Source organism: Natator depressus, chromosome 2, assembly GCF_965152275.1.
Source record: "Natator depressus isolate rNatDep1 chromosome 2, rNatDep2.hap1, whole genome shotgun sequence".
In the NCBI taxonomy this organism is placed as follows: Eukaryota; Metazoa; Chordata; order Testudines; family Cheloniidae; genus Natator; species Natator depressus.
This window is the reverse complement of record NC_134235.1, coordinates 191096368-191117047: the sequence shown is the minus strand read 5'-3', so window position 1 is coordinate 191117047 and position 20680 is coordinate 191096368. Positions and strand designations below refer to the sequence as shown.

General features: G+C 38.7%; 1 protein-coding gene across 3 annotated transcripts in view; it reads left to right on the top strand.

The window, feature by feature from the left end:
- Positions 1-20680, top strand: part of RBMS3 (RNA binding motif single stranded interacting protein 3) — a 910338-nt gene that overhangs the window by 872941 nt on the left and 16717 nt on the right. For all 3 annotated transcript variants that reach the window (XM_074945627.1, XM_074945630.1, XM_074945628.1), the window contains one exon: positions 8930-9040. In XM_074945627.1, the coding sequence (XP_074801728.1) occupies positions 8930-9040 (111 nt within the window). The remainder of the gene's footprint in view (positions 1-8929; positions 9041-20680) is intronic.

Here is a 20680-nt window from a genome sequence, read left to right as displayed (position 1 = left end):
CCATTCCTTGTTGCCCATTCCCAGCTTCTGGCAAACAGAGACTTGGGACACCATCCCTGCCCATTCTGGCTAATAGCCATTGATGGACCTATCCTCCTTGAATTTATCTAGTTCTTTTTTGACCCTATTATAGTCTTAGCCTTCACAACATCCTCTGGCTAGGAGTTCCACAGGTTGACTGTGCGTTGTATGAAAAAATACTTCCTTTTGTTTGTTTTAAACCTGCTACCTATTAATATCATTTGGTGACCCCCCCCTAGTTATTGTGTTATGAGAAGGAGTAAATAAGACTTCCTTATTTACTTTCTCCACACCAATCATGATTTTATGGACTTTTATCATATCCCACCTTAGTCATCTCTTTTCCAAGCTGAAAAGTCCCAATCGTATTAATCTCTCCTTATATGGCAGCTGTTCCATACCCCTAATCATTTTAGTTGCCCTTTTCTGAACCTTTTTCAATTCCAATATATGTTTTTTGAGATGCGGTGACCACATTTGCATGCAGTATTCAAGATGTGGGCGTACCATGGATTTATATAGAGTCAATATGATATTTTCTGTCTAATCTATCCCTTTCTTGAGGATTTCCAACATTCTGTTCGCTTTTTTGACTGCTGCTGCACATTGAGTGGATGTTTTCAGACAACTATCCACAGTGACTCCAAGATCTCTTTCTTGAGTGATAACAGCTATTTTAGACCCTCTCTGTATAATATGTATAGTTGGGATTATGTTTTCCAATGTGCATTACTTTGTATTTATCAACATTGAATTTCATCTGTCATTTTGTTGCCCAGTCACCCAGTTTTGAGAGATCCTTTTGTAGCTCTTTGCAGTCTGCCTGGGACTTAACTATCTTGAGTAGTTTTGTATCATCTGCAAATTTTGTCATCTCACTGTTTAGCCCTTTTCCTAGATCATTTATGAATATGTTGAATAGGACTGGGCCCAGTACAGACCCCTGGGGGAAACCACTGTTTACCTCTCTCCATTCTGAAAACTGACCATTTGTTCCTACCCTTTGTTTCCTATATTTTAAGCAGTACTGCTCCATGAGAGGACTTCCCTCTTATCCCATGACTACTTATTTTGCTTCAGCTTTCTTAGGAGTGGTCTGAGGAGCACACGCCATTACAAATAATGAGGCACATACATTGCTTTACGGATGTTCCGTTTCATAAAGCTGCAAAGGTGTGATAGACTGACTGAGGTGTGAAGTTCAGATCTGACTCAGATCAGAATCTGAATTTACCCACAGATCAGGAATATCAGATTTGGGGATCCAGTTTCAGGACTCATTATAAAAATAGCCCTGAGACAATAGGAGAAGGCACAGAGGTACAGGGAGAGAAGGACATGGATCCAGAACTGATTTTGAACATTCCCAAATTTGAGGTGGTTTGGATCCAAGGCTGTAGTATGGTCCCACCTCTAGTTTTCCACTAGTCTGACAACCTTGAAAAACCTAAAGAAATTAGCAATTTGTAACCAACCAAATGTCACAAATCGTTGGATATTTACTAAAAAATGATCCTCTGGCAATCCTCTTGGGGCTTGGGGCAGAAATGAAGAATTAATCTCTCTCATCTGGTACTAGACGCTAGACTACACTGGAAAAAGAAAGATAATCCAGAACCAGAGGAATGGTTCCAAAAACTATGGGAGGTGGTTGTTATGGAAAATATAATGCATCAGTTTCATACCCAGGAAAACAGACAGAGGATAAATAGAATTAGACATTTGGTTACCATTTATTCAATATTCAGATAAAATATAGTCATTTGCAAAAAAAAAAAAACCCTCGAGCATCTGTCCCAGTTTTTTTAATATTAACATTTGATAGACACGCCTGATTTGATAAATATGAGTAGAGTTGATCGGTTCACTCAGTTCAATAAATTCACCAGAAACAACATATCTTGGATAGTGTAAAGAGGCTCTCTCTGTAATACGATAATACCCTGTTAAATAGGAAGATGTGATGTTTATATTACTGCATAAACTTTCTCTAAGCAAAAAAAAAAAAAACCAAACCCAACTCATGGTTGTAATGGTTATTGGTTTGGCTCTGATATTATGGCAATGATTTATAAACCCATTAGAACTTCCTGAATAAACAGTTGTGTGTGTATATAAAACTCAACAAAGTAAACAGTAAACTAAGCAAATGCTTACTGTGAATTTTTAAACTGTGAAAGTTAAAAACTTTCCAGACAGTAATTGTATTTCTAATCCAACATCAGTCTCACAACACTAGGAAAAAGCAGACAATATTAGTATTGCTCATTACTCCAGAAATCTCAGCACTAACTAGCCATCCTTGCCCACCTGTCTAAACATGCATCATCCAACTATTGTTAAGTCACTCGCTGTTTTTCAAAATGGATGCATTTCATTGGACCAACATAAATAATATTGCATATGCCTTTTGATGTTGGCAATTACTTAAAAAGCATAAAGAACGAGGAGTACTTGTGGCACCTTAGAGACTAACATAAGCTCAAATAAATTTGTTAGTCTCTAAGGTGCCACAAGTACTCCTCGTTCTTTTTGCTGATACAGACTAACAGGGCTACCACTCTTTAAAAAGCATAGTTTGCTTAATATAATAGCGGCTGTATTTAACTTTCTCCTGTGATTTTCTCTGATTCCATAGGAAGACATGTATATATTAAAGTCAGTCTGTAAATGATAACTTAACAAAAATATCTCCGACAAATATATTCACCTTTTATATGAAAGATGTGTTCATAAACCATGGACCCTAGGGCCTTATAGAAGAACAGGGTATTGTGAATAAAGCTCAGAGGATTTCTGATTCATACTTCAATAGAATTACTCTAGGTTTACAATAGAGCGGCAGAAATCATAATGTGCCCCATGGGGTGTGTAGTTAAATAAACCACACTTGAGTGCTAAGTAAACAAGTTCTTGTTTTAGCCTCTATTTTCATGCTTTTTTGCCATATAACAGATGGTCTGATAGGAGATACGCCTTTATTTCTGAAGCCAGCCTTTCTCCAGACTTTATTAATGATATTATTATATATTAATTCCAGTTACTACTGTGTAGTAAATTTATTTGCCAATTCACTTATCCATTATCTTATACTCTTACTTGCTAGATATTCCATGGTTTACTGTTTGTGCATAATCCATCTTTTGAGGTGACTTAGGTATAAAATACCTCTTTCATATTTGTTCTTTTTCAAGGCGAAAAAGTATGCACAATTTTATATTTTTAGATTCCAAGGCCAGAAGGGACTATTGTGATAATCTAGTCTGACCTTCTGTAGAACTTCTCCAATTTATTTATATATATATATATATATATATAGAACTTCTCCAATTTATTTATATATATATATATATATATATATATATATATATATATATATATATATATATATATATATAAAAATGTGTGTGTGTGTATAAATAAAATACACAAACACACACACAGCAATACATTAACCAAGAGAATCAATTGTTCATAGAATCATAAAATATTAGGGTTGGAAGAGACCTCAGGAGGTCATCCAGTACAATCCCCTGCTCAAAGCAGGACCAACACCAACTAAATCATCGCAGCCAAGGCTTTGTCAAGCCAGGCCTTAAAAACCTCTAAGGATGGAGATTCCACCACTTCCCTAGGTAACCTATTCCAGTGCTTCACCACCCTCCTAGTGAAATAGTGTTTCCTAATATCCAACCTAGACCTCCCCCACTGCAACTTGAGATCATTGCTTCTTGTTCCGTCATCTGCCACCACTGAGAACAGCCTAGCTCCATCCTCTTCGGAACCCCCCTTCAGGTAATTGAAGGCTGTTATCAAATCCCGCCTCACTCTTCTCTTCTGCAGACTAAATAACCCCAGTTTCCTCAGCCTCTCCTCGTAAATCATGTGCCCCAGTCCCCCAATTGTTTAAAAATTCTGAATAGAAGTAAGTTCTTACTGCTTGGGTATGAGAAGTAACATGAGTAACCAAATGAGAAGTAACATGGTAATCCTCAGTGGGCTGTTTTCTTTTTAATCTGCCAGGAGTTCATTATTATTTGACTCTATAATCTCCGCTTCTAGTAAAGCTAATCCAATATTGGCAGTATTGCATAACAGGCCTTATACCAAAAATATCTTGCCAACTTTAAAAGGTACTGTATTGCCAAAGTGTTCTAGACATTGAAAGTGCATTTTAAATGATAGTAGCAAAGGTTCTTTCGGTGATCAATTGGTGAGTTATTCAGCATAATTTTAATTTTTCTGAGAAAGCTTGGAGACTCAAAAGAGAAGTCATTATCTGTCTTCTCAATGGATAAGCAGTGATTGCTGTCAAAGAAAGAGATGAGCATTGAGATATTAGCTGAGGGGGATGTATAATATATGAAACAATTAATGAACTGCCCAATAGCCTTGTTGTATGTCCAGTTAAAAACTGATTTCCCATAGTGTGTTAGCTGAGACTGCAGGAGCCATGAGTTGGTTCTGGATACCTTGCAAGCAAGTAATGTTGTACTTGGTTCTACCGTCTGCTGCGTATTTTTTAAAAGAATTATTCATGTTTGTGACTGCTCACATGTTGGTGATGAGCTGTTGGTGTAATGGAAATATACATGCAATCAGTGGCACCCAAGATGGACAGAAAGTGTGATATAAAAAACATCTCATGATTTGTGACTGGTTCTGGATATCTAGTATATATGCTTCTTTGTATAGGATACATGAGATATACATGCAGCCTATGTACAGAGACAGTAGTGTTAGGATAGATGTGAGAAAATTGTTTGCACATTTGTAAGTGTCTAACACTGTGGTATTTCTGATAGCGGCTATTAATTTAGAATGATTCTGGTTCAAGGAATCCCAAGGCAAGAGTTATTTGGAAAACCAAAGGTCACATATGACTACAAAGCTTTAGACTCTCCAAATCCCCTTTCAGCCCCTCACAGGGAGGTAGAATTGTTTGTCAAACAGCTTGCTCCTTTGACAAATCCAGACAACTAACCCTTTGTCCTTTTTTATTATTTGGAGGACATAAATGCTTTTCCTTGTTTGATTTTGTTATCAAACAAAAAACATTTTAGTCCCACCCATCAACCTTGCCAGCCCACAGGAGGTTGATTTCCATGATAAGTTGAAGTATGCAGTTTTATCTGAAGTACTTTAATAACAGTTGTGATTGGGATCCCAGGCAATTCTCTGAAGAAAAATCCATAAATCTCACTGAATTACCAATCATGGTTTAAAGATGTTGAAATTGCCTTTAAAAAATTGCTAAGCAAGTCCCTTTCCATGTGTGACACACAGGACAAGTATAACAGTTTGACAGTCTACTCCATGCTGATGTTGGAAATTCCCTGCAGAAACTGTGAAAATCTAATCCTTAGAGACAGCAGAGCAAACCGAAGTAACTGGCAGGCATTAGCAACTTTATTTGGCAAAGACAGTGATAAAAACTTCATCATTAATTCACCTGCAGGTTTTTTTTTTTTAAAACTAGACTTGGTCTTTAATAGAATTACAGAGTCTTAAGGTGTTTTTCTATATAATTTACAAACTGAGTAAACTCAGACATCCAAAGATGTTAAAATGAAAAACATGTTCCCTTTAGCCTTGCCACTAGCCAAGTGGGGCCCATGAGAGGACACATACGGTACATTGTGAGTAAACTAAATTACCTTGCATGCGAGTGGCAACGTCTGACATGAGATATTGCTGCCTTCTACAGCTAAATAAGTTGGATACAAATGGACTTGACAGCATGTTTTATTAAATGCATTATGGTGTTGCCTTAACAACCAGACAGTATTTCCTTAATTAAGTATAATTTTTTTCCTACGTGATCAGAAGAGGATTCTGCAAACTCTGGTGAATTAATGGACTGGCAAATGCATATAGTTGTCTGCTCTAGGTAACTGTCTGCTTCAAGCTCTTTAAGTTGTCTCTGTCTGATAAATTATGATCAGAAAGCTACAGATCCTTGAGTTTTCCCCACCCTTATTTCTAGTGTGGTGGACAGTGTAAACTTTGAGACGATAACGTTTATGTTCTCAGTAACCAGTAATTTAAACAAAAAAATAGTTCTCTCCAAGTATATTTCTTTTTATTGGATATATATTTTCCTCAAGACCTATATTTTTAAAAAATAATTTATTCACAATAACTGTGTTTTGCTTACTGAAAGAAACATTTTCTCCTTAACTTTTCCACTGCATGTCTGGCACTTGTATTTACAATACTAAATCACAAAACTTTCCTTGCTGCTGTCCATCCTTGATTGCCAGGCTTCTGAATTTATACATTGAAGTAGCCATCAGTCTGCCACATCTGTAACCAAACCCAGTTCCTCCAACCATGCCTTTTGCAACAGAAATTTCAGAAAGGTGAGCTAGGCTTTTAGTGTCCTTGGGAGCCTCCCAAATTAATTGCCACTGCTACTACCGTTGGGAGTCGGTTCTTTCGGTGTCCCAGAAAGGGCTTTAATTGATCAGCCCCACACATATGCTCTGGGAATGCATATGTGCATTTTTGCATGTCCTATCGTAGTCCGGAGCTCAAATCATCCATCACTGATGTCTCTGAGGAAATAGGCCGTCTCCGGGGCAAAGGAGAATACTGCTTGCAGAGATGCCTGGGATCTTTTTTTTTTTTCCTGTTAAACTCAGTTTAAGCTTTAGTGTTTCGACACACAAAAATTGCCTGATTCTGGGTTCTGACTATAACTGCATATTTTCATGAATTCTTACTGTAACCCAATAACGTACTTGAGATTCAGGGACACATGTTCCAAGATCTCAAGTTCAGGAGCAGGCCTGGAATCCCAGGCTACGTGAAGCTGAACACCTGGCCAAAATGCAGTTTCCTGGAGCAAGGTGCTACTGCAGACTCTTGCTTTGACTCTCATATTAACTGTTGAATGGGCTTATCTTACACCCAAAAGGTTTACTAAGGGTGGATTCTCTGACATTTGTTAGTAGAAAGGATAATAAGAAAATGGGTTACAATTAAGGCTATAGATAGAATAGGGTGAAGGAAAAGAATATCATTTATGTGTGAGGAGGAGGAGGAGGAGGAGATCAAGATCTGATGAAGAAAATATCTGTGATGAAGGTTTGTAGAAACACTAATTTTAAGAGAGTTGTTCCAACCAAGGTGAATAGTGGCACTATTGCAGTTAATTTGAATGAATTCCTCTATTGTAGTTTCATCTAAGCAAATACTAAATGCAGCAGCCAAAAATAAGAAGCAAAAATTGGCACAAACAAGAAGGATTTGGAACATGCACAGTAATAAGCCCATTGATATTTACAAGAATTCATACTGGAATATCACAACTATTCTTTGGAGATTTTATATTTCTTATAGAGTCCTTTGCTGCATTTCTCTAGTGACTTACATGAATGTAGTCTGGTATGTAATATAAAGCGTGTGTGTGTGTGTATCCACATGCTATACTATCTTAGAAAAGGGACCAATCAATTGAGCCAGTCCCCTTTTGATCATTATTTCTCAGTGATTAATACAAACTTGTCCAGGAATCAGTGAGATTCTCAAATCAGACATAAGCATAAAAGAAAAATGTTGGTAAGGACAGAACAAGTTGATTGGCATTCCCCCTAATTGTTTTATTTCTTATGTGCAGCTGAAAATATGGTAAACCTCACCTCCAGTCTCATCCTTAGAAACGATTTCCAACCGTGCAAAATAAATGTGAGGCAGTCACTTGAGAACCAATGCAATGGCTTTTAGGAATTTGGGTTTTTTTTATCCTTAATGCTGAATTCCCCTGTATAGATCTGGGTCAAAAATATTCAGACTTTGAAATATCTTGATGAAGAAAGGAGACAAACCTTTCATATAAATGTCACAAAAAAATTCCCCATTTTTTACTGGCTTTAATAGTGTGTCTGTATACATTTTTACAATGTATTCACAGACGCACAGAGTGTACTGTGGAATTCATATTGAGAGAGAGCTGGAAACATCTGAAGTTATTTACCCTTGCTTAATTATCTTTATAGCCCATGTTGTGGTCTACCAAGTTTGTGTGCCCTGACCATTCCTTACTAAGGAGCACAAGGAATGGAATATGTTCAGACTTTGGCAGAGAAAGAAGGAGCAACTCACTCCATTCTTCAGACACCTAGTCTAGCCCACACAGGGAGTAGAATTTTGCATTTGGGAGCTCCGGAGGGAGCTATGTGCAGCCTTGGACAAAGCCACGAGTGCACCGAGAGGGTCTTTGATTGCTGATGAAAGTTACAGAGCAGCTCTCCCTAACAGTTCTCTGTTTGGCATTCTCTGTCTCTCTTGTTCAGGGTCTTGTTCTTGCCTTACCTAGTGTCCTGTTTATTATCAACCTCTTTGGTACCATACAATGAGGGCAATGCATTTAAAACCTGTGTACGTGTATTTTTTAAAATAGATGTTGCTCTCGTAATGGTTGTCAACAACTAGTCTTGCTTAATCACCTGGAAAATGTCACAAATGTCTCTTAAGAGAAATTGAAAAATCCAAGTTATTTACCATTATAGGTTGAATATATCAGAGACTGAAGGTTTAAAAGCCAGGGAAAATTGGGGACATATGTGTGGTGTCTCTGAGTAAGATTCTTCCATATAGGATATGGAAAATGTAAATGACAGGCATTTTGCCATGTACAGTAGCATTCACCATAGACAGACCATATGTTTTTGTTAGAAGCAGTGAAGACAAAAATGGCATTTAATTGGAACTGGCATAATATACCCTCACTAGTCATATATGTGTGTGTCTTGGTTGCCAATAGGAACAACATATATTTCACATGACAGATAGCTTAGTCTCTCTTCAGATTAATATTAAGCATTAGCCAAATTCATTCATTTAAAGAACACTGATGACTTTTTAAAAAAATAAATGTTGAGGTGGAAATCATGTGTATTTGCAGGGTGCTGTGATAACGCCAACAATGGACCACACTATGTCAATGCAGCCAGCAAGCATGATGGGCCCTCTGACCCAACAGATGAATCACCTGTCCTTGGGCACAACAGGAACGGTAAGCTCAGAGAATATGCTACATTGTTTCTATTTTACAAAATGTTTTATTAATTTCTGAGTTCTCAAGGTCATTTCTGCTCACTTGAGTTTCCAATAGTTCATTCATTTTTATTTTATTTTATTTCCATAGATCCTTTTTTTCGTAGCTTATTAATTTTTAACAGTTACTTAGAAGATCTAGTATACCCTTTATATGAATTTTCCCTTATATTTCACTCATGGCACTACAAGGTTTTTTTTAACTAAAGGAAAAATTTAACCATCTTTAACATGGCACAGTAGTTCCTTCTATGAGTCTTGCAGCCATTTCTTTGGCATATGGCATATTTCTTTCTTCCTTATACTGTTACTTTACATACTTTATTGTGTCATCTTTCCTTCCAGATCTCATTCAAGTTAATTCCAACCTCAACGGTTTTTTTCCCCATTTTTGTTGCTATATCAGACTTTATTCATCTCTCAGAATGCCTGAATATGCTGGTTCTTCATTCTTTGCCATCTATTTTATACATTTCAGCCAATAAACAAACAAATAGAAATATGATCTCAGTGTTTTTCTCACTATTCTTCTTATTTTCCTTGGACACATGAACCTAAGGGAGGGTACTGTGGCTAGTAGGAATATCTGTATGTGAGATTGGAGCCTTGATTGGACAGTCAGATAGCTCCCTGGCAAGGAAGATGCATTTTAACAGGTTTCAGAGTAGCAGCCGTGTTAGTCTGTATCCGCAAAAAGAAAAGGAGTACTTGTGGCACCTTAGAGACGAACTGATTTATTTGAGCATAAGCTTTCGTGAAGGGAGCTGTAGCTCATGAAAGCTTATGCTCAAATAAATTGGTTCGTCTCTAAGGTGCCACAAATACTCCTTTTCTTTTTACAGGTGCATTTTAGTTTTCTTTAGAATTCGTTGATGACAGATCCATTTTACTGAGTGAATTAAACATGCATTTTAAAAGTGCAGTAAGGGTATGTTGAAGCAGCTCTTGGGAATTTTGCCCTTTGTGTCTCGTTGACATCAGAGAGAATTGTGCAGATGTAAACCCTTTGGATGACTTAAAAAATTTTCCTCTAACAGTCTTCATGTAAAACCAGGAAATTCCCAACTAACGATCTACGCTAACATCAAACCGCTGCTAGTGTCCTCTTGGTTGCTATTTAGTAATTGGTTCAGTTGGCATGACCAGATGTATTATATGTGCCATATATTACATTGTATGGGTCATTTTATCTCGGGGTGGGCAAATTTTTTGGCCTGAGGGCCACATCAGGGTTCCGAAACTGTATGGAGGGCCAGGTGGGGAAGCCTGTGCCTCCCCAAACAGCCTCGCCCCCACCCCCTATCTGCCCCATCCCACTTCCCGCCCCCTGACAGGCCCCCCGGGACTCCTACACCTATCCAACTGCTCCCTGTGCCCAACTGCCCCCCGGGACCCTCTGCCCCTTATCCAACCCCCCCTGCTCCCCACCCCCTTACCATGCCACTCAGAGCACCAGGACTGGCAGCTGCATTGCCCAGCCGGAGCCAGCTACACCGCCGCGCTGCCTGGCAGGAGCTCGCAGCCCTGCTGCCCAGAGCACTGGCAGCACAACGAGCTGAGGCTGGGGGGTAGGGGGACAACAGGGGAGGGGCCGGGAGCTAGCCTCCCTGGCTGGGAGCTCTAGGGCCAGGCAAGACGGTCCCGTGGACCGGATGTGGCCCACGGGCCATAGTTTGCCCACCTCTGTTTTATATCCTTTTAAGATAGTCTTTCTGTAATGATACCTTTGCCTGTAGAATGTGCGATATTAATTGACAGCAATATTCCAGCATTCTGAGGAGAAAGAAGAGTGCTCAGATTCTTGAGAAGGTTCTTTAGTTTATTTAGACCAGTGTTCATGAATCCCAGGGCATGAACCACGGCAACTCCAGCCATGTTAGAAAAAAAAACATGTTACTCTGATTGTTGGAACTGAACCACATTTTATGATCAATCTAAAAAGTGAATTAAAAATTTCTGTTGTGCTCATATTTTCAAATTTGTCCTTTAAAAGTTTGCAACAGGGTGCTACAGTCACTAGATATCTTTCAACCAGCTTGTTTTCATCAAACTAGTCAAAAAGTCATAAACAATTCTGCTTCATGTCAGCAGCAATCTGTCCCAATTTAATCTAAGAGCTTCCAATATGCAAAGAATTTCTATTAAAAGTCTTTTATACATTTACTTCCTTAGACAAACCATTTTGTTAACCAGCATAAAATATGTTTCAAGCAAAACAGCCATTCAGGGTATGCCCGAGTGATGAATTGGCTCTAAACCTGGCTACAAACATGAACCAAGCCATTGGTTCACTAAGGACTGTGCATTTCCAAAATGCAGGGTTGCAACCCCTTCTGCAGCCAAATCCACACTATGGGGAAAATTCATGCATAGTGCAGAGGGCCAGTATAAGGCTCTCTGGATTGATTGAGCTCCACGTAAGGGCTGGCCTGATGTCTGCTGGGAGAACAACAACCCTGAAGTGACTAGCATCCCCTATATACTATGGAAAATATCTTGTCACTGAGTCCAAGTAGCATAAAGAGCTGCATGTAAACTGATGAGTACAAGAAGCCATAAGCAGTGAACAACAAGAAGAAGTTTTATTGGTCTTAAAAACCCAGGAAAGATACCCCATATTCTTGAGCACCATCCACTAGCACCTTATGTATTAGTGATCAACTATTTACATATATTTAGATATCTCTCTTTTACAGAATACTCCTGTAACAAGAGGTATTGCATGTAAGGCCATAGGGGTGGTGGGCCAGGAGTGTGACTGTAAATCTCTGTTTACTCAGATCCACTGGCCCCAGGACCCCTCCCATGGAAAGCACAGAGCTAGAGCAAATACTCCAGCCCAGAGGCAGGTATAGTTTGGGGGGAAGAGACTATTGAGGAGGGCTCCACAGCAGCTTTACACCATGACCTTGAGTTGTGGGTGTCAATTTCACCCCTCTCGCCTCCCCCCCATGCTCTGTGCTTTATCCACATAGAACCGCAATACTCATTGAAAATACAGTTGACAATAGTGACAAATTTGATGGTAGTTGTGCTGCCTGGATCACCTGCACATGTCTGCCTGGCATCAGGAGTTGAGCAGAGAATATCCCAGAGGGCACAATTCAGCCTTATTTATATATATTTTTGTACATACCTCTTCACTCAAAAATAGCAGGAAACAGTTGCATAGGTGTGCTGACTGTGCAAGGAAAGGAAACCTGAGCCTAAATAATGTCACAATTGTGACAAAACTGAGAAAACCCTAAAGATGCTGATTAAGGCTGACAATCCCTCCTCAGCTCCTGCCGTTATATTAAAAAGGAAGGCCCAAAGGCTTAACCTAAGGACAGAGAGCCGGTTTTCACCCTGAATGTTCCTCTCCTTTACCAGTTTATTATAACCTTGGCATATATTCTAGCAAGTCTCATTTTCCTTATATAATATTTATCCACAATTAGCTCTTCCCTTCAAATGATACATTACTGAAATAGCATAGGGAAACACTGAAAGAATAGCATGTGTGTATTTCATAATATATGGATGCTGGAATTGTTCCATCATCATCCTGTCACTCAAAATGTGTCTAACACAGCCATTGATCTGACGTCTGTTTTGCAGTTTAATAAAAGTCGTGATTGATAGCTTGAGTGGAAACAATATAAAAACCTTTTAGAAAAATAAAACTGCACAGCCTGATCACAGCTTTCAGTCCTTACTGCTGGGCTCCTTTTACATTGCCAATGACACATCTGCCATTTGAATGGTAACTAATATTTGCCATATATGTCCCCTCTATAGCTCATTCCTGAAGGAGGTTTTATGGTCCGTACCTTGTTGCTTTTATTTTCTACATGTATTTAAAGTGACACTTTGGTTCCATTTACATCCTACATCCTGAGGCAGCCATCTCTCACCCCTCATTGGCAGATGTGCTTTTCTGACCATTTTGTTTTCTGTTTTGAAATTGCTTCAGTATAGCCCTATTTCGTTTTAAACTTTTTGGGGCCATGCCAGTGGGAGAGTGAATGGAAGCCAGATTTTAGACTGAAACTGCTAGCTAAGCTCTACTTTTTAATTGTACTTCACACACTCAGCTGGGCCGTTTTAGCTTTTGCTTGCTTATTTAAAAGAAAATAAGTGGCAACTTGCAGCACCAGCTCTTTATTCTTCTTTGTAAACTGTACATTTGTTTAATTGTTCTGGATACCTATCTATAAAATAATCAGTTGTGTATAAAAATTGTTAGTTTATCTCAGGGCTGTTGATATTGCAAACCATCCTAACTCTGCTTTCATGGTTTATAATGTCACCAGAAATCCCTCAATGGAATAACAGGCGTGTTATTCTAGTACATCATTTCTTATCTCTTACTTTGTTAGCTATTTCTGTTGCCACTAGAGCTTGATGATATCTCTAGAACCTCTCAATGGAACAACAAGCTTGTCACAAGTTTCTTATCTGTTATTTCCTTTGGATACTATATGGTCACTGATGATTTACAATGTCACCAAAGGGTCTCAATAGAATAAGTGGTTTGTTAGGTTTGTTTGTTTTTTTTAATCATCAATTTTCTTTGCATATACTTTGGCCATGAATAATCTAAGATGTCACCAAATTCCACTAACGTTCAGAGCTTTGTTAAAAAATGATCTTGTCTGTTGTTTTAATAGTACATCATGTGGTCCCTGATGATTTATAGGAGCAACATTTTACAATCTTATTATTTTGGTGTTAATCAGGTTTTAATCTTGAAGCTCTTTTATTTTGTTTGACTGTCTGTTTCAGTTTGCTTGGAGAGTACAAGACTGGACCGATAGCAAAGCTAAAGTATGGTTCAAGCTGGTACTAAGTAGCTCACCCTTGTCCATTTTCTCAACCTAGGTCCTGGACAAATGAAAATGATTAGCAGCATAGTGCAGTTTTGGGAAACAGGCTCTTTCCAAGAGAAATGAATCTGTTTGGAAAGGTAAAGAATAGGAGAATATCTGTAAGGGTAATGTAAAATAACAAATAGTACAGTGAAAGCCGCTTGGTTGCTCCTATTAGTCTGTTCTACAGTTTGAAATAAACAAGGGGATAGTCAATGAAATTGAAAGTCACCAAATTTAAAATCAAAATAACTTTTTGATGCAGCAGCTAATCAATCTGTAGAATTTGCTGCTACCAGATACTAGTAAGACAAATAAGTGAGCAAGGTGTTTAAAAATAGAATTCACATTGATACGAATAACATTTGCTTCACGACAGCTAAGTAAAAAAGCCTAAAAGGGATATAGTTTCTTGTGGTTCAGAATATGATCACCAGCTGGGGATAGCAAGCAAAGACATTTTTAAATGAGAGCTGAGTAAATAATTCAAAAGCGTTGAGCACCTTAAGCTCCCATTGACTGCAAGCTGCTTCTATTCAGATGCCTAAACATGGGTTCAGGAACCGACATTTAGCCACCCAGGTTTGAAAAATTTGGTCATGGGTCACATGAATAATATGTTTCTGTTCCCTTACTGGCTGAGCAGAACTCTTAAAACCAGTTCCTGGTGTGACTGCTGCATTTATGAGCTAAGCATTCACTTTCTAAGAGCATTCTACACTACAGTATTTGCCTACAAGGTGCTTTGTTTCTGCAAACACTCCTTCCAGGAAATTCAGTAGCTAAACTATTCAGAGAAAAGGAAAATAAAAGGGGCACAAACACAGATGATGTGGATTCAGTTTTTGATTCACAGAACATTCTGGAGGTATTTGTTCAGTACCTCCATCTGCAACATTGCACAGATGAACAGGTACATTGTTTGGACTCTTTGCCTGCCTCTGATGCATCAGCTAATGGCCATTACTGGAGGCAGGATTCGCCCGACCTAAAGCCTCTTCTCATGGAAGGACGCTGGCCCCTAGATGATTGTGATAAAAAGTCAAAATTGACATATGGAGAAATGATAATGCAAATACAAATCAAAACATTGAAGTAGTGGCTAGACTGTAAGAAGTTGATATCCATTTTATTTTCATAACTCTGCAAATCTGATGCTATATGAGCCAAATATGTTCAACGGGCTTCAGGTGTCTGTGAACTTGAGTGCTCGGAGGCTAGTTTCACCTATACATCTTTGCTGTCATGCTGTTTATTGTTACTAGAAGTGCTACCGATAAAAAATATGAGGGGCCATTGAGAATATAATTCAAAACGTTCTCTTCAAAAACATGAACATCACTTAGCAATAGGCACATACCTCTTAGAAAAACTCCTTTATATTAAAACACATAGGGTGGGTACTGAAATGCATAGACCATATTGTGTACAGCACATAGTGACTAATATACATCATATCCTGAAAAGGTTCACCAGTTTCCGTACATGATCTTCAGCCACACCCTCTGAAGTTGTTACTGTTGTTATATTTATTACAGTAGTGCCTCAGGGCCAACCATGAGTGGGGCCGCATTGTGCTAGGCACAGTACAAACACAGAGTGTTAGACAGTCCCTGCCCCAAGAATTTACAGGCTAAACAGACAAGACAGACACAGGGTAGGGCAAAGGGATAGAATGTAGAAGCAGTGTGTGATCATGTGATGGCCTACACATGTACTGTCTGTTAGTGTCCCAATTTGTTTGTTCGGTTTAAATTTTGGGGTGGGTTTTGGTTAGGAGGGGACTAGGTAAACAGAAAACCAAAGGAAGGGGTGTGGGGAAAGGGGACAGGACAATGAGAAAAGAAGGAGGGGAAGAACAATGGTTGAAAAATAGCTACATGTAACCACTCATTTTACACACACACAAACATTGAGCTTTGAACATGTTAACAAGCCCTGAAATCTGTGAACGGACTCTGCCTTCGAGAGCAAAAAGCAACACAATGAATGAAAGGGAGATAGTGGCCAGTCTGCTTTGCAGATTGTGCTCTCTTGACATTAGATGTTTCTGGAGTTGAACTGCTTAAATGAAACATTTAGGACTACTAGCTTATGCCTTCAAGGTATGGCTTACCATTGGGGAGGCATAGAAGGGACCACAGTGCTATTCCACTTAGAATTTTGCTTGAGTCACTGTGACATAAACAATAATGAAAAAAACAGTTTTAATGTAGAAAAGTAGCAACTAAAGGGACATAGCAGTCTGTAAATATCTTAAGTGTGTAAGCACCAAGGAAAGAGAGGAATTATTTAGTGTGGTACACATTGGTATAACTATGAATAATGAGGTAAAACTAAGATAGAGAAAATTTTAGCTTGAATATCTTGCAGAGAATGATAAAGTATTAGAGTTTGGAATAGTCATCTAAGGGAAATGGTGGAAGACCATTAGCTGGGATATTTAAAACTAGAAGTTGTACTGCAGAGAACTGTCAGGCATTGGCAAGGAGATGGGGTAGGTGGTCTTTTTATCTCTAACGTCTGTTCTTTGTTGAAAAGAAATAATGTGACTCTAGTATGAAACTAAGTAATAAGAAGGATAGTTTCTTTTTTCTATTTTTCATTTAAGCGCTGTAATTTCAAAAGATGATATACCATTTAAAAATGTTTTTTGAGCACAACATACCAAAATCAGACAAGAACTATAAGTCAAAACAGTGTTTTTCTTTCACCACCTGGAGTTTACACAACCAAAGAGCAGCTGTTCACACTGTTAACTCTGAAAAGTCCTTCTACGGTTGGGGCTAAGTTGTTTCACTGTGTGTTAGGTGGGTCAGTGTGTTTACAATTCACTTCATGATGTTTGTTTCAGTGGATGATGTGTACATTTCAGTAAGCAAAGCATTTTTGCCCATGTGTGTGTTCTGAACAGAAATATATGAATTGTATCCCCAGTGGCTTCTCGTAGGGAAAGCTTAATTTCCAGGCACAACAAGACTTTATGGAAACACTAGTTTATTGATGCTGTGACATTCCTGAAGATGGGACAATGCCACAAGGGGAAAATGCCTACAGGTTGCACTGAGGGTGGAATTGAAAAGGAATTATATTTGCATCATCTCTATTTTTGATGTTTTTAAATCAGTTACAAAAATGACATAGCCTGGATGTAGGTTGCCTATCCAGGCATAGTGCCAGGACCACAAACAATATGCCATTGAATTCCACTGGTGTTCACTGCAATACGGCGATGACCCTTTTATGTGGCCAAGATACTGGCGGTCAAATGTTTAAATTTTTTCTAAGGGAAATTGCCAGACCATAATACACGTTTGAGGTACATTTGTATGGCATGCTTCACTGCTGATGTCTTACTCACCTGGAAGTACCATCCTGTCCTGGATCAAGTAATTAAGGATGCAAGGTCAGATTACATGGGTTTTCTGTGTCTGTATCCACTGAATTATCTAGTAAGGGTAAAGTCTTACCAAATGGTAGCTTATGCTGGTATTCTGTGCATGTTGGGATTTCTGCTTGAAATTCTCAAAAAGTCAAAGCTTTGCTTAAGTGGTTTATGGTGCCATAGGGAGTCATTGATGGCAATAACCTCCATGCCCTCAGATGCTATTTTATTATTTGTGAATTATGTGAGATTGAGTCTTTAAGTGAGCTGTAGCTCACGAAAGCTTATGCTCAAATAAACTGGTTAGTCTCTAAGGTGCCACTAGTACTCCTTTTCTTTTTGCGAATACAGACTAACACGGCCGCTACTCTGAAACCAGTCTTTGTTCTGTAGTTGTGGAATCCTCATGGTCCTAAAAAACTCAGTTTGGAAGTACCATAATAACCAATTTTAACTATAAAAATGCTCAGTCAGCACATTTCATTAAACTGTAGTGAGGGGTTTGAGATCAGCTGTATCAAGTGAATTTCGGAGTTTGCTGAATGGTGGTGTTTTTCTAACACAGTAAATAACTTTTGAACATGGCAGGTTTATGTTGTGTGACAAAAGAGAGCTGGACCACCCTAGGGTGAGTTCAGGGAACGATTGCACCTCCAAGAGGCATAATCCTTCTCCAATCTCCCCAGCGTTCAGCGGGAATGGACAAGGTGCACCAGTCTTTTGAATTTTCCACTGGTCTCTGAATGGGGTATATAAGGAGACGGATAGGAAGAAGGGTCCTTGACCTCTCACCTCACCATGCACCTGCAAAAGGGCCAGGGACATTTTGGCCTTTAGTTTTTAATCACAACAGCTGTAATCTTTCATGTGTTAACAACCAGCTCCAGCTGAAATCAGGTATCTGAATATCCAAATCGCTGAATACACTCGAGCCTCCATTTCCAATTTCCCTATGCTGGACAGACATGTTTCTCTTGAAGCTTTTCCTCCCAACAATCTAATCTTTTCATTCCTTAAATTAGTCTCATCACCCTCCTTTGGACTCTTTTCCAGTGAAGCTTAATGATAGCTGTGGTTTGGTAATGTATCCCGTTCTATCCTAACTTTCTTTAATGCTGGAGCACTGGCTCCCGCTCTCTCTTGGCATGTTGTTGCATACATCCCACCACCTGCCCAGTCTTTCTTTCCTGTCTCTTCCAACAAAATGATAATTTTCTACCTTACCAGAGCCCAGAGACCTCGTTATCTTCAAGGCCATCTCTCCCCTATTCCCGCACCACACGGTTGGTATTGGCAAGAATGCCCCAGTTAATTGTCTGTAGGACTGACTTGCTGTGGAGTGACATAGCTTTCTTAGAAGAGGGTTGTTGACTCTGGAATTTGCTTTTCTGGCAGCAAAGAAGTGTCACAATTTTAGTCTTTCAGGCATAATTTTCCATCATAAACATTTTCCAGGAAAATTAATTCAATTTTTCAGCCAGCTATAAAGTTTGGTGGTAATTAGGGTATGGAGCAAGTCATAGCTGTTAAACTAACATTTTAATGACAGCAACTTCACCTGTGCTTGGCAAGTTGTGGTAGGTGATGAACTGATTAATAGAAAATAAATAAATTCTATTCAGAGTATATTGGCTGAACAAATGGGTTTCCTTTGCTTTATTTTATACTACGCATCTGTCCTACTATACCTCGGCAAGGACAGTGTCCTTCCTGAGATTCCTTGGCCTTTGTTTAAAAACTAAATCTAAAGGAGCTGGAGATCAAAAATGTCTGATAGGAGACTTAGAAGTAATTAACTTGCAACAGAAGGTGAGGAATAAAATGTTGTATTTGAAAGTTTATAAATCCACTCTCATTCATTTTCTTGTAAATTTCACAATCAGTGTTACATTTTCATGTGTTTCTGAGGAGAAAAATGTGAGCTGATGCCCCATGGCATCTATTCAAGCTTAATATTAAAACTAGGAATTTTATTATATTACATATTCTATTGGATATTAATACCAAGAAGTAATAATGTACGATTGCAATGATAAGTGCTGTTACTACTGCCTACTTCAGTATATCTCACAAAAGATTACAGTCCCATTCTTCCCAGTGTGAAGAACATACGTTATAGGCTCCCTCATGCATAGCTACTACTTTCAAATAAAAATTAGAAAATTAGGAATAGCGTGTTAAAGGGTATCCCCAGAGAAGTGTGTGCTGGTTTGGTGCAGTGGCCTAAAGGATTAAAGTGCCTCTGGACCATAATTATTCCTTGGAGACCTTTGGAGAAGGAGCTATGCCCACTGCAAACTGCGACACTGCAACAACTACACTTAGTTCTAAGCCCCCCTTGTGTTGTCAGTTCTGTTTAGCTAGCTGTGGGATTTTTATAGAAACTTTTAGTTCAGACAGAACCAGCACACACTGTCTGGAGATACTCTTTAACATTCTATTCCTAATTTTCAAATTTGTGTTTGAAAGTAGTAGCTATGCATGGGGGAGCCTATAACATATGTTCTTCATACTGGGAAGAATGGGACTGCAATCTTTTGGGAGATATACTGAAGTAGGCAGTAGTAACAGCACATATTACAATTTATATTTTCAGAGCTCTATGGAAACATTTAACTAAATAACTCATGTAACACCACTTAGGTAGTCTCAAGGAGAATGAGCTGCAGACTGTGGACTGTTTCATATTTCATGGACAGTAGATTCTACTGTAAACCATCACAGTGGTTTAGTGCAGCTCTTATAACACAGAAAAGACATTCAAGAGAAGGGCCAGATTTTCAGCTGATATGAACTGGTGCAGTTCCAATGAGATTATCAATTTACGTCAGCCGATGATCTGTCCCTCATTAAGGAAAGGGTAGAAATTACCTATTCCAGTTAGATTTGACTTGACCTCTTACCTCTTCAGTGTACCAGGAGTTGGAATTTAATCTATTTCCTGTCAAATATTTGTTTTTAACTCATAACATCAAGGGATCCTGACTGCAATTCAGAATTTTTAGAAGAACTAAATTGTGGTAAATGATTAAAATGTTTTAAACACCAGCATCAAAATTCATCATGAATCTCATATGTTTTTACATTTTTCTTCCCTCACTAATCATACTGGCCGTACTGTTCTTTGGCTGCTGTATTTTTTTCTCTTTTTTTGCTCTCTGTTTTTCACTTCACTTTCCTTGCATTCTTTCTCATGATCTTTCACCGTAAGCAAAAAATTTCCAGTCCTGAGGCCGGAATGACAGTTAAGCAGCTGCCGTCCCAGTTTGCACAATTATAATTCCTTCAATGCTGGAAGGGGGTGTTACTGCTGTACAGGTTGGCTGACACACTTCCCCAGAGGCAAAATTCATCACCTCTGAAA